This window comes from Labeo rohita, unplaced genomic scaffold, assembly GCF_022985175.1.
Source record: "Labeo rohita strain BAU-BD-2019 unplaced genomic scaffold, IGBB_LRoh.1.0 scaffold_98, whole genome shotgun sequence".
In the NCBI taxonomy this organism is placed as follows: domain Eukaryota; kingdom Metazoa; phylum Chordata; class Actinopteri; order Cypriniformes; family Cyprinidae; genus Labeo; species Labeo rohita.
Window position 1 is genome coordinate 122,436 of NW_026129942.1, and position 15,273 is coordinate 137,708.

A 15,273-nucleotide genomic window follows, 5' to 3' on the forward strand; every position below is an offset into this window, starting at 1 on the left:
TGTACCCGGTTGGCGGGCACAAGAGTCCTGGGTGTCAGAACAGAAGGGCGGTTCATAAGGGGACAAATTATGGCTGCGCGCCACACGCTGAGAGGCTCTTCTTTGGGTAACGTTCGTTTTGCGTCGGACCAGCTCTTCCGAGTCCTGCAGTTTGGTTATTTCAAGAGGTTTTATAGATTGCGTCTCGTACGCGGCCTGTCGACAGGGGATGCTGCGCTGGCTGTACACGTGTCTGTTTGTTTGTACGCTCGCTGTCCGGTTGCGGAGGGGAGGGGGAGGTGAAGCCTGGGGCGAACAAGGGGCGGATCCAGCGGTGAGGGGAATGCTGGGTACTTTGAGATGAAGATTATCACTGGAGCAGGGTATGCTTGGCATGTGTAAGGTGTCTCTGGAGTCAGCGTTTGTGGAATCAATGGAGTCGCTCTTTATTGCTTGCTGCAGGTAAGAACAAAAGTACACACATTTAAAAATGATTCATTACACAGTATTTCACATAAAAGACGTTTACATATAGTCCACAAGAGAAAACAATAGCTGAATTCATAAAAATGACCCTGTTCAAAAGTTTACACTTGATTCTTATACTGTGTTGTTACCTGAATGATCCACAGCTTTTTTTTTTGTTTGGTGATAGTTGTTCATGAGTCCCTTGTTTGTCCTAAAACCGTTAAACTGTCTGCTGTTCTTCACGAAAATCTTTCAGGTCCCACAAATTTATATATATTCATTCTATAAAAATTATAATAAATACATATACTTGTAAATATTCCTTAAATATATACGTGAATGTGCTTGTATTTATATATACATAATAATTACACACAGTACACAAACATATATTGGTGAAACTCAAACTTTTATTTTGTATGCAATTAGTCGCGATTAATCGTTTGCCAGCCCTAATCATTTGACACTGAGCACAACTGAGGGACTCATATGCAACTATTGCAGAAGGTTTAAATTCTCACTGATGCTCCAGAAGGAAACATGATGCATTAAGAGCTGGGGGGTGAAAACTTTTTGAATTTGAAGATTAGGGTAAATTTGACTTATTGTGTCTTCTGGGAAACATTTAAGTATCTTCTGTAGCTTCTGAAGGGCAGTACTAAATGAAAAAAAATGCTATTCAGGCAAAATAAGAAAAATGTACACATCTTCATTATGTTCAAAAGTTTACACCCCTGGCTCTTAATGCATCGTTTTATCTTCTGGAGCATCAGTGAACGTTTGAGCCTTCTGTTAGAGTCCCTCAGTTGTCCTCAATGTGAAAAGATGGTTCTCAAAATCATACAGTCATTGTTGGAAAGAGTTCAAATACATAAAAATGCTGAAAATAAACTAAATTTGTGTGACCTGAAGGATTTTTCTGAGGAACAGTGGGCAGTTTAACTGTTCAGGACAAACAAGGGACTCATGAACTATCACTAAAAAAGCAAACAAACACACAGCTGTAAATCATTCAGGTAACAACACAGTATTAAGAACCAAGTGTATGTAAACTTTTAAACAGGGTCATTTTTACAAATTCAACTATTATTTTCTCTTGTGGACTGTATGTAAACAACCTTTAAGTGAAATATCTTATTCAGGTCAGTAGTAAATAAAAAAATACCATGCATTTTGTATGATCTCTCTTTAATTTGGTAAAATAATTAATATTTTGCAGATTCTGCAAGGTGTATGTAAACCTTTGATCTCAACTGCACATGTAACAGCATTACATAATTTAATTACAAAATAAATGTAACTGTAATTGATTAAATGTGTAATTAAATTACAGTTACTTATTAAAATACAAAAGAACAAAACAGTGGTTAAATCTGAATATTTTCTGGTATATTTTCTGGTAAAAGTTAGGATATGTTGAATAATACTGATCTGTTGAAAACATTCATTAGAAATTTAGAAAAGTAATAAGTAACTGAAATAGTTACACTACTTATTACATTTTAAATAGGGTAACTTGTAATCTGTAACCTATTACATTTCCAGAGTAACCTTCCCAACACTGTTTGAGACTGATCCAGTGGAAGCAAGAACATCTGACCTTTTGTACAAATGATCAATGTCACAATTTTGCATTTCATTAATGACAAAGAAATGCATTTACGTAATTGTCGGTTGATTTAATCTATTGTCATCCCTTAAATAAACAAACAGTCATGAGCATGAGAGTTGCTGCAGTACCTGTCTCCGCAGGGCTCTGAAAGCATTACTAGATTTTGATCTTTGATTTAGAGGGCGGGGAGCAGGAATGGACGCCAGGTTTGTCTGAGATGCAGTTCCTGAACCTGCATTACGGCACTATCTTCAAAGGGCTGGGTGCCGAGTGAGAGAGACGAGCCTGAAAAACACACAGCTAGGATTAGTCATATTCTCTCTCTGCATGTGTGTCATTACCAGTAAGAACTGGCTTGGTTTTGTCACCTGGTAGTGTAGAGTCCTGTCTGGAGACTCTCTCATGAATGGACCCATATACAGGCTTAACAGGATAGAGCATGTAACTGTCATTAGGCAAGGACAGCATCCGCGATATAGACGGCCTACTAACTGTCAGGAAGTTGCCGTAATTGGAGTCTTGGGCCTGTAAACACAACAAATTCATGTAACAAACAGCAATGTGTTTCTGTTACTTAAAAGAAGACTTAAAGACACGGCATACTTAAAAAAAAAAATTCAAAAAAATCTAATAATGATAAAAAAATTATTTATTTTTTTTATTATTATTATCATAGAAAAATTACATATAATATTTATTATAATATAATTATGGCATTTTATATAACAATAATAACAACAATAATAACAATATTTTTTTTTTTTATTAATAATAAAAATTAAATGAAATTAAAAGAAAATTAAATAAAAGAAAATAATAAAAAATATTTTCCCTGTTACTTAAAAGAAGGTTTGAAGACATTCTTAAAAAAGCAAAAATATAATAATAATAATAATAATATTGTTATTATATAAAAATGACATATTATAATATAACAAATTATAACAAATATTACAATATGTAATTTATATATAATAATAATATTAATAATAATAATTGCATTTTATATATATTAATAAGATTGTAAAATAAATAAAACAATAAAAAATACATATATTTTCCCTGTTTGAAGGGAAAAAGGTTTGAAGACACTGCACTATTTTTGTATTTTTCATATTTTCCTATAATTTCCTATGGTGGTTATTTTTCATCATGAAGATCGCAAGTGAGACATTTAACCTTTTCTAAACAACTACAACCAAGATTTTTTAAGTACAGTAAACTAAACTTTCATTTTTCTCATTTGAAACTTTCAACATATCTGAAATATATTTAGCATTATTCTAATCTATAATATCTATTAAATATATTTCGGGGGGGTTCCTCTGTATAATACACACGGCCTTATGTATGAAAAGATCATTAAAAAACATACAGAACTGACCTGTTCATGTAAGAGAGTCTCCATTTTAACAGCTGTACTCTCAAGCCCGACGGCTCCTCCCACAGAGGCGGTGCTTTGTCTACGACTGGCATTAAGCTCCTGTTTTAACTCCGCCTCCATCTCAGCCTCCTCGCGGGCATCTTTGTTACTCTCCTCTAAATGCTTCATGAGCACAGCGACCACAACATTCACCAGCACAAACTGTGCCATCAGCACAAATGTCACAAAGTAAAGAGGCGACAAAAGCGGCAGGTAACTCAGACATTTGTCATTTTTACATTCCCGGAGGGTATCCTAAGATACAAACAGAAACAGAAATTGTGAGTTCTGTCCAGCTCAAAAAGTGACAAGACCTGGTAATGAGATGTGGGAAACAAATTATCTTTTTGACAGTTGATAGCCTCACTCTAAAAGAGATAGTTCACCCAAAAATGAAAATTCTGTCAATTACTCACCCTCATGTCATTCCAAACCTGTAAAACCTTTGCTCATCTTTTTTGGATAAATCTAAGAGCTTTTTGATCCTGCATAAACAGCAATGCAACTGACACATTCAAGGCCCAGAAAGGTAGTAAAAACATCATTAAAGTAGTCCACGTGACAGCAGAGGTTCTCGGATTTCATTAAAATATCTTAATTTATGTTCTGAAGATGAAAGAAGTTCGTACTGGGTTTAGAATAAATGAGGTAATTAATGACCGAATTTTCATTTTTGGTGAACTATCTGTTTAAACATTTTAGGTTTGGAATGACATAATTGTGAATTTAAATCTAATTAAGAGCTAACATTAAACATCAGCATTCCATAATCAGGTATTTATGGCATGCACAAATATTTTCACTGTTTTGCGAAATACCTTCATGATTCCATTCCAGTTGTCTCCGGTGGAAACGCGGAACAGAGTGAGGAATGCCATGCCGAAATTCTGAAATGTAGCATGTCTGCTCAATCCCTCACATGGGTTCTCCTCAGTGCATTCTGATTTAGAAACAATTAATTTTAATAATTCATGCTAAATATACATTTATTTCTTTTTAGGTAACAATATGCACTACTTTTCAAAATTTTGGGTCTATAAGATATTTTTGTAATAAATAATACTTTTATTTAGCTAAAATGCATTAAATTGTTACCAAAATTCTTTTTCTAATTCTAATTCTATTAAATGCTGTTCTACTGAACTTTTGTATTCATCAAAGAATTTTGTCTCCACAAAATTATTAAATGGAACAACTGTTTTTAACATTGATAATGATTCCATTGATAAAAGGAATGTTTCTTGAGCAGCAAATCAGCATATTAGAAGATTTCTGAAGGATCACGTGACACTGAAGACTGGAACAATGTTGCTAAAAATTCAGCTTTGCATAACAAGAAAAAAATTACATTTTAACAGGTTAAATGTGACCCTGGACCACAAAACCAGTTATCAGGGTCATTTTTTTTTTTTTTTACAAAAATTAGGAATAATGCATCATCTGAAAGCTTTCCATTGATGTATGGTTTGTTAGGATAGCACAATATTTGGCTAAATTTGGAATCTGAGGGTGCAAAAAAATCATAATATTGAGAAAATCACCTTGTCCAAATAAAGTTCTTAGCAATGCATATTACTAATAAAAAATTAAGTGTTGATATATTTATGGTAGAAAATTTACAAAATATCTTCATGGAACATGATCTTAGCATAAAAGAAAATAGATCATTTTGATCTATTGCTATTGCTACAAACAGAGTTCCCACACCTTGGTTAACTTCAAATTCAAGGACGTTTTTAAGGACTTTCCAGGTCCAGTACCCTTAAATTCAAGGACTTAATGTGGGGACACATTTCAAGTGAGAGCAAGGTTACATTGTGTTGTCTTGTAAGATACATTGTTACAGTTTTCATGTGTCAAACACAACTACACAAAAAAAAAAAAAAAAATTTTTTTTTTTTTTGGCCTTTTTTTTTTGGCCATACGACAGAGATCTGATTTCTCTTATTTCTGTTTTGCATAAAATTTTAATTATCTGATATTAACTTTTGCATGGATTTTATTGAAAAGAGCTTAGGCTCATGTGACGTTAAGTTAACACATTTGATTAAATAAATTCACCCTTGGTAAAAATAGGAGGCTTCTTTCAAAATCATAAACAAATCTTACTGACCTCAAACGTTTGAAAAGTAGTGTCAGTAGTGAAAACAGGAAATGAAAGGTATACCAACCAAGTCTGCCAAAGAGTTCGACTCCCAGTGCTGCATAGATGAAGAACAGCAGCATAAACAGCAGACCCAGATTACCAACCTAGAGAACCAGAACAAGCCACGTAAACATACATCATAATCTGTGAAGTAATTCCACATTAACAATGGATACAGCACGAGACATATGAACTTACTGACCTGCGGTAAAGCTTGAACTACTGTATCCAGAAGAGCTCTCATTCCTGTGGCCATCTTCAACAGCTTCAGTACTGAAAGGGAATTTTATATCACATTTCATTCCTCCTTCACATCACTGAAATCTTGACATTACTTGTCACAAACTGTACTAAATTAATTTTTTTATAATGGAAAAAAAAAAATCATTTGAAAGGTAGTATAAATAAAACAAAATGTGAAATTTCCCACTTTTATCAGGTAGTGATAAAAACACTGAAAACTTTTCTCTGGCACATCTTATGAGACCCTGTTTTTTTTTCTCACTTGTCACAGCTGGTGTGCGTGTGTGTCTTCATGTATTTGGTACCTCTGGCAATGCGCAGCACCCTCATTATGCGTATGATGGTTGGGTTGATGGGTAGTGAGGCATTCAGGTCAATTTCCTCAAGTGTGATGCCCATGATGGAGAGAAGAACAATTGCCAAGTCTAACTGATTCCACCTGACAAAAACAAAACAAAACAAAACAAAAGGTCCTGTGAAACCATTTCATATTGCTGAAAAGAAAGACAGGCCTTCCTTTAAAACTTTTTTCTTTCTTTCTTAAACTTCATTTTAAGCTTAAGAGCCATACAACACGAATGAAAGACAATGTTACCATCCCGTATCTTTAATTTATAAAGAAGAAAGTTATTAATTTATAGACTACTTGGGCTATTTTTCTCTGTCTCAACGTCACAGGATGTGTCACAACGGTGTCTCATAATTATTCATGAGTCTGCATGGCCTTATCTTGAGATCTATGAGAAGGCCCTGTCTCATTATTATTCATGACACCATGTGACCTTCTTTATGATAGGCACTTCAAACAGTGAGTTGATACCATTTTGGAACATGGGTCGTAGGTTTTCGCGTTTACATGACATGCGACGCTGACAGAGTGACAGGATTTCAATCAATCACTGACACATTTGAAATACTTGTGTAACCATCATTTTTTATAGTAATGTTTGGAGAAACATTGAGGCTCAAATCACAGTTTGACACTCAAAGTGTCGGCATCATAGTCACCATCCTTCCTCACTGACTCACTTTAACACAGAAGTTGTTAATAATGCAAAATTCACATATATTTTTGATGCAGAGTGCAAATGCAAATTGTCTCTGTATTTATTTGTGTAATAAATCACAGACATATTTATTTGAAATATACACTACCAGTCAAAAGATTTGTAATGTTTTTTTAAAGAAGTCTCTTCTGCTCACCAAGCCTGCATTTATTTGATCCAAAGTACAAAAACAGTAAAGTTTTGAAATAGTTTTACTATTTAAAATAACTGCTTACTATATGAATCTATTTTAAAATGTAATTTATTCCTGTGATCAAAGCTACATTTTCAGCATCATTACTCCAGTCTTCAGTGTCACATGATCCTTCAGAAATCATTTTAATATGCTGATTTGCTGTTCAAGAAACATTTTTATTATTATTATTATCAACATTTATATTTATTATTATTTATTACAAAACATTTATAAAGTTGCAAAAGATTTCTATTTTAGATAAATGCTTTCTATTTATTAAAGAAACCTGGAAAAAAACTACTCAGCTGTTTTCGACATAATAATAATAATTAATGTTTTTGAGCAGCAAATCAGAATATTAGAATGATCAACTGATCAAATGTAACAGTAGACATTAATATTGCTACAAAAAATCTATTTCAAACAAAAGCTGTCATAAAAACTATTCATCAAAGAATACTGAAAAAAATGCATCACTATATCCACTAAAATAATTTTTGGTTCTCTTGTATTTTTAAATCCCTAAACTTTTGAACAGTAGTTTATATTATTGCATTTAGTTGTGACCTGCCTTTAAAGTGAAACAAAACTGAACGCAGTTGTTTCTTCTCACGTCTGTGATGAGAACAGATCAATTTAAGAATACTTACCGTCTAGAAAATAAACTGTATTTCTGCATTGTGTCCACATGATGGAGCCTTACCTCTCTTTGAAAAATCTCCTGAAGCCAAAGGCAACTAATTTCAGTGCAGCCTCGATCACAAAGACCAGTGTGAAGAAGTAATTACAGTATTTCAGGCCTTCATCCAGATACTGAGAAACACAGACACAAGTAAAGACAGTCAGACACCTGGAATATTGAACTTTGAAATCGACCATTATTTATATGATCATGGTCTTATTATGAGTCATGCATCAGTGCTGGTTATTTACACATTAAAGAAATATGTCTTTGTCAAAATCTTTCATCAAAATGTAATAAATTACTCTGCCTCTGAAGTACTGTAACTTTTCTTTCCAGTTGACATCATCATTATGTAACTCCCACTTTTCATGATCCAAATAGTTTCCGATGCACAACTCTGTATTTATTTATACTGAATACTGTTTCACTCTGAAATATGGCCGATTATGGAAGCAGATGTGAAGCTGTGTTGTTATTGCTAACTAAAACAAAAATACTTAATATTACTTAATATTACTTAATATAATACTTAATATTTTTTTTCTGTTAGTTACATTAGCTTAGTTTAATTGTATAATTTTCATTTGGTTTAAGTACTAAAAATGACTAAAACTGAAACAAGAATGAATAAAAATGAAGTTGCAAAAAAAAAACAAAAAATTGAAACAAAATGACTAAAACTTAAAATAAAACTAAATTGAAATAAAATAGAATATATACACTGCTCTCTAAAAGTTTGGAAACACCCCTGGCAAAGTGTGGTTTTGGACGATATCAGCATAAATCCTTATCATTTTTTGGTGCAAATACATTAAAGTAACTTGACATTATCATTGAAGACCAGCAATAATAATTTTCATTTTGATTACATAATTATGGCAATATATACATGTCAAAGTCAGACATGTCCCTTTGCCAGCTGTGATACCTAGTTACTGGTTTAAACTTGGCCCAGGTTTTTAAAAGATTTTTGGCTCAGTACACCTTAATAGCTTCAACAACTGATTGCCAATTAAGTTTAGAATACAATGAGCTGTACAGCTGTAATAGCTGCTAATGGTGGATATTTTGATGAAAGTTTTTTCTATGTATAAATTGTTTATGTAATAAAATATGTTTTCGTAGTTTGTGTTATCCCTTATCAGTGCAAAATTATCACAAATTAAAAAGGATTCATGCCAATATTGTCCAAAACCCCACTTTTCTAGGGCGTTTCCAAACTTTTGAAGGGCAGCGTGTATATATATAAAAAACTAATTAAAAAAAGTACAGTATATCAAACTATAAGATAGTATCTTTCTTAGTATAGTAGCACACTGGTGTGCCATTTTGTGTTGACTTAAAACATGCAATGCTAAATTACTAATACAACCTATTAACCTATTATTAGTGTCATTGCCCTGCCTAAGTGATGTGTGTGCGTGTGTAAAATACACCAAACCTTGGGCTGTCTGTAGTGCTCCATTGACATCGTGAGCACATTAATGGCGATGATGATGGTGATGAAGAGGTCCAGATAATGGCTAGTGCAGAGTGTGTGAATATAGAGGCGTGCTGGAGAGTAGTCCGCATAGTACGGTCTCTGCAGGGCCTCTGAAAGACAAAAAAACACACAGAGAACAATAGAACATCTTCATTAGGGTGTATTCAGGTCATTCTGGTACACACACACACTCATCTTGCATCACAGGATGCTGTGAGCATCCTCATCCAACATTTTAAGTAGAAGTTTTGTAATTCAGCTTTGAATTGAATGTTAATATTCACAAGATTTGCAAGGTTTCACTGAAAATAACCCAAGGGCAGGATGTGTGTTGTTAGTGTACTGTATAGGCTATTTTGTTGTCCCTGTCAAACGCAAACACACTGACCCAGTTTTTGTCTGGCCAGTAAATTGCTAACGTAGCAGTGTGTGTGTGTATGTGTGTGTAGTCACAGTTAGCAAACAGTCGAGTCATCTGAGGGACGTTATAAATGTCCAGCCAAGCGTCCCCCCACATCCATCATGGCTCAAGACTGCTCAAGGTGTCTTTGAGAGAAGCTTTGTGAGCATTCGAGAGAGTGAGAAAGTGATGTCTTGAGACAGCTAACTAATTCAGTTTCCAGTTCAGGTACTCTTACAAACATTACTGTAGCAGTACCAGCGTACACTGATGTTATTTGATACTACGGTACTGTGAATATTGCTTACTTACGTAAAACTCACCGCCTTGATGCTAGGGCAATGTGAGTGTCTATTAGCATTTTGCCATTTCGTCGATAGGCCATTCTGGGATGCTATGCCAAGTAAGTTACTGAAACAGTTGCTTACTGTCCCTAAAGAGCCCAACATTTTGAGCTCTAAACTAGGGCTGGGTTTTGACACAAATTTCATGATTCAATTTGATTCTGATTCATAAGCTTGAGATTCAATTCAATTTTTGATTTGTTTCAATATTGATTATTTTGGATATATATCAGGTACAGTACAATTTTCTCAAGAAAACAAATATCTCAACTCATGCAGTAAAATATATATGAGTCAGTTGGTACTACATTACTATAATACTGAAGGTTAAAATGAACTGCTTTGTTTACAAACCCTTAAATTATACTCTGTGACGTTTTTATAACAATAAAATTACAATTACATAATTCCATTTTTACTCCAAATCATTTTTTGGAAACACAATAAAATGGTGGCTGCCATAAAAACTTGACGGATTTATTCACACATTAATTAAACACTGAAGAACGGTAAAACATTATAATGAACAGTGTTGGGGAAAGTTACTTTTAAAAGTAGTGCATTACAATTTTGCGTTACGCCCTGAAAAAGTAACTAATTACGTTACTTAGTTGCTTTTTATGATGCGTTACGTTACTTTTGCGTTACTTTTTAAATCTGGGCAGGGCTTTCTTCTTTGTTTTTAATATAAAACAATTCTAATGTAAAAGCCCTTTTACACCAAAAGTGAAATAAATTCACCTCGGGCTGAAAGAAAAATACATTTATGCAGGAGACCACTCTTTAGCTGTAAAAAATGAAGCACAAATGTTAGTCTATTTAAAGTAATTTTTGCTTATTAGTAGGGTTGAATTGCATCATCGAAGGTCAGCAGGAAAGACACTGGTTAATAAAATTGGATTAAATACATAAGGGATATTTGTTTTATTTAACATTAAATTATTGCAGGGTTGTATCATATTCTGAGTTTGCATTTCACTGTTTTTATTCATTTTTAGGAATACTGAATCTGATTTTTGTGAGTGAGATGAATTAATGCATGTTCAGATTTAGTCTAGAATACAGTAACATCATGTTTACTCCCAATTTCCCCACAGGAGACTTGTCAATTAATAAATGGGGAAAAAAGTAACTAGCGTTACTTATTTATAAAAGTAACTCAGATATTTTCCTAGAAATTCAAATGTAATGTGTTACTTTACTAGTTACTTAAAAAAAATGAATATTATTACGTAACTTGCATCACTCCACATTAAACGACAAAACGGTATTTATTGTTTGAATATTGTAATAAAATGAACTGAATTTGAAATCTAAGACTTTGTTTTACATCAAAAGTAACAAAGCACATAGCTTACTGCGATTTATTGGATGCAAGGTTCCCTGCAATGTGACGGTGTTCATTAACTGAAAACTAGACTAGACTAATCAATTCTTGGGATTTAAGAATCAGTATCGTTCCGTAAAAATTAGAATCGATTAAAATCAATAAATAGATATTTTTACCCAGCCCTACTCCAGACATGGATTGAGTCCCTAAATGTGTAAACTATATGAAATATAATAATTCTTGCACGTAACGTTACTTGATTTGGTCACTTACCCGAATGCGCGCCTATACTCGGATGTAAACAACAGCACTGATTGCATGGTTAATGTACTACTGAATACGTTGTTATGCTAATTTATTTTGTTTAAACACGTAAAAAAACATGTGGACGCTGCTAATTCATATAGAGACCGACTTAGTAAACAGGTAACGGCACAATATCTTAAACTAAAGTTAATAGGTGTTATATGTATGAGCAGTATTAATTAGGATATTAGCCTAATGCTTCACCTACCTGACCAGAAATGATAAGAACAAACATAAATGTTGTTGAGATTCTTGCCCTGGAAATCCTAGTTCAGTTTGGCCAACCACAAACACATTTTGTTCCCCAGACATTTTTTTACACTCTTCCCCTTGATTTGTTTTAACCTTTGGCAGTCTGTGGTACTCCAAATGTTTTTCCTGGTCTGAACAAATAGTACAGTCCAAAACATGACAATAATTTCAGCAGCAGTAATCAGCAAAATATGCAGTTTTGTTCAGTTCAGTGGCATTGTTTACGTTACGTGCTGATTGATGATGTGTGGTGAAAACACTCTATTGTTTAAATTTTCCCACTAACGTTTCTAGATCCATGTTACCTGACACTAGTACTTCTAAAGGAAGGTTGCTGTTAATCATAACCAAAGCACAGGATTAAAGTAGGATTTAAGGCAAGAGTGAATGGTTTTACTCTAACTTTTAATTATGTGCCTCCTGTCTAATTAAATTCTGGTTATGTGGTTTTGAAGTCAAGCAAAGTCGAAGGGCTTTTGAAGAACGCGACTGTGGAAATCACTACTAATTGTCTATTTCTCAAGCTAAATGCACACGACAGCAATTACACTGTACTGTGCTAACCATGTGTGATGCAATAAAGTTACAATCAATAAAACCAATCTGTTCCATGCTAGTTTCATCCTAACCAGCAGTGACAAGCCACAAAATATTGTGCTGCCCTCTGCTCCTGTGAATATTAAAGTCACAAAAAATGGCCCAAAATCCCAGTGAAAACCGAAATATTACTTTTTATTATGACACAGACTCATACAACAAACACACACTTACTCCTGCGTTTCTTCTCCATGCGCTTTTGCCTCTTCTCCTCCCTCCGTCTGGCCTCCTCTTCCTCCTGATCTTGCCTACACTTGTGGAAGTTTTCGACCACCACACCTACAAACATGTTCAGCACGAAGAAGCTGACGATCAGCAGGAAGGAGATGAAGTACAGAAGCATCCAGGGATTATGATTCCTTATGGGCTATAAAGAGAGAAGTGAGAAAAACAGAGAAATATAAAACTTATAAAACTTACTCCCTAATTCAGGGCCGTGACAACACTTTGCAGTAAACTGAAAAATGCTGGTCATAAGGCTTTTTGTTTTCAGTTGTCTGTACATTCATTTAAGTTTGTCTCCAAAAGCATATTCTTTAAATGCACTCATAGCATCCAGCTGTCTTAGCTAAACACTAATTAAACTTCTAAAAACAAAACCAATGAAACACTGTAAAATAAATAAATATTTGCGGTCTGTAGGATTTTTGTTTTTTAAAGAAGCCTCTTATCTCAAAAACAGTGAAAATGTTGATATTATATTACAATTTAAAATACATTAAAAGAAGGCGAAGTGAAAGGAGCCCATCGGTAAGAAAGCAAAGACAGGAAATGCGACAGGAAGAAAGTGCAGAATGGAATGGACACTATGTCCTCGTCTTATTGTATATGCAACACAATTGGTATTTGTCACTACACAAAAGGATGGGCTGATGTAAAGGACACTATATAAACCAGTTGTGTTGAGTCTGTTACTGTCCATGAGAGAGAGTGTATAAGACCTCTCAGTGGAATTAAATGATGAATGTTCTGCCTCTCCTCCTCAACCTGCTCATTTTGGTGTCCTCCGCTATATTTTTATCTCTCTCTCCCTTTTTCCTTCAGTTCAGAGCTGAATTAATCAAACACTCGCTTTACCTAAAAACCCGCTGCTGCCTTTTGTGATTGTGTCACTTGAGCTTCAGGGAAGAAAAAAACCCAGTAAACACTCCTGGCAACGGTGTTTTCTATTGTTATAAGGGACAGATTCAGAGTAAGGCGTAAGTGTTTCCGCACTCAGTAGAGTTATCTGAAGAAAGCACACACACACCTGTTGGTCCACAGCCACAGCATCTAAGCCATCGTACATGATGTTGACCCAGCCATCTTTAGACGACAGGACGAATAATGACATCAGTGCCTGCAAAACATAGATAAAATGGATTAATGTGTACAAGAGAATATTTTACAGAATTACTGTATCACTGTCAAAAATATGTGTATCTGTAAAATATTAAGAGGAAGGTGAGATGAACACAATTTTGTCATTTTGAAAGGTCATTTTCATGAGAAGCTTTTTGCTTTGTTTTTGGAAGAAAAAAAACAACAACTACATATACTAAATTTACTAGCGAAGCAATATATACACTACCAGTCAAAAGTTTTTGAACAGTAAGATTTTTAATGTTTTTTTAAAAGTCTCTTCTTCACCAAGCCTGCATTTATTTGATCGAAAGTACAGCAAAAACAGTGAAATTTTGAAATGTTTTTACTGTTCAAAATAAATGCTTTCTATTTGAATATATTTTTAAATTTTAATTTATTCCTGTGATTTCAAAGCTGATTTTTTAGCTTCATTACTCCAGATCCTTCAGAAATTATTCTAATATTCTGATTTGCTGCTCAAAAACATTTATTATTATCATCATTATGTTTTTTTTTTTGATGAATAGAAAGTTCAGAAGAACAGCATTTATGTGAAATAGAAATCTTTTGTAACATTATAAATGTCTATATCATCATATCAGTTCTAAGCATCCTTGCTAAATGAAAGTATTAATTTCCATAAAAAAAGAAATCATAATGACTCAGGTTTTAAAAGGGTATAGTGTATAATGTTACAAAAGCTTTTTATTTCAGATAAATGCTGATCTTTGGATCTTTCTATTCATCAAAGAAAAAATGTACTCAACTGTTTTAAATAATGATAAAAGTAATAATAAAATAAATAAATAATAATAATAAACTCTTTCTTGAACAGCAAATCAGCATTTTTGAATGATTTCTGAAGGATCATGTGACACTGAAGACTGGAGAAATGAAAATTTAAATTTGATCACAGGAATAAATTACATTTTAAAACATATTTAAATAGAAAGCAGTTATTTTAAATAGTAAAAATATTTCTGCTTTTGCTGTATTTTGGATCAAATAAATGCAGGACCGATGAGCAGAAGAGACTTATTTAAAAACATTCAAAAATTTTGCTGTTTAAAAACTTCTGAGTGATAGTGTATATTAAAAATAAATTTTTACTCATTTTTAAGACTGTTTGATGAACAGAAAATTCTAAATCTAGCATTTATTTAAAAACAATGTAAAAGTCTTTACTCTCACATTTGATCAATTTGTGTGTGTGTGTGTGTGTGTGTGTGTGTGTGTGTGTGTGTGTAAATGTAAGCAATATATAACTAAGTACTGACTATGACTATGAACAAAATAAAAAGTAATTAATTACATGATGGTATTCAAGTTGCAAGTCTAAACTACAAATAGCATAGACTCTACATATTGAACAACAGAAAAGCAATGAGAAACACTGTCCACCAGAACCCTGTCATCTTG

The 15,273-nt window shown here is 33.5% G+C and overlaps 1 protein-coding gene across 4 annotated transcripts in view; it reads right to left on the reverse strand.

Annotated features, from left to right (window-relative positions):
• Positions 1 to 307: 307 nt before the first annotated feature.
• cacna1hb (calcium channel, voltage-dependent, T type, alpha 1H subunit b) overlaps positions 308 to 15,273 on the reverse strand; it is a 98,509-nt gene continuing 83,543 nt past the window's right edge. For all 4 annotated transcript variants that reach the window (XM_051105394.1, XM_051105397.1, XM_051105395.1 and 1 more), the window contains 12 exons: positions 13,760 to 13,849; positions 12,685 to 12,877; positions 9,240 to 9,391; positions 7,817 to 7,926; positions 6,177 to 6,310; positions 5,831 to 5,901; positions 5,654 to 5,732; positions 4,301 to 4,422; positions 3,444 to 3,737; positions 2,428 to 2,584; positions 2,188 to 2,344; positions 308 to 435 (listed from right to left, as the gene is read on the reverse strand). In XM_051105394.1, coding sequence (XP_050961351.1) covers positions 2,235 to 2,344; positions 2,428 to 2,584; positions 3,444 to 3,737; positions 4,301 to 4,422; positions 5,654 to 5,732; positions 5,831 to 5,901; positions 6,177 to 6,310; positions 7,817 to 7,926; positions 9,240 to 9,391; positions 12,685 to 12,877; positions 13,760 to 13,849 — 1,512 coding nt within the window. In that variant the 3' untranslated portion in view covers positions 308 to 435; positions 2,188 to 2,234. The remainder of the gene's footprint in view (positions 436 to 2,187; positions 2,345 to 2,427; positions 2,585 to 3,443; positions 3,738 to 4,300; positions 4,423 to 5,653; positions 5,733 to 5,830; positions 5,902 to 6,176; positions 6,311 to 7,816; positions 7,927 to 9,239; positions 9,392 to 12,684; positions 12,878 to 13,759; positions 13,850 to 15,273) is intronic.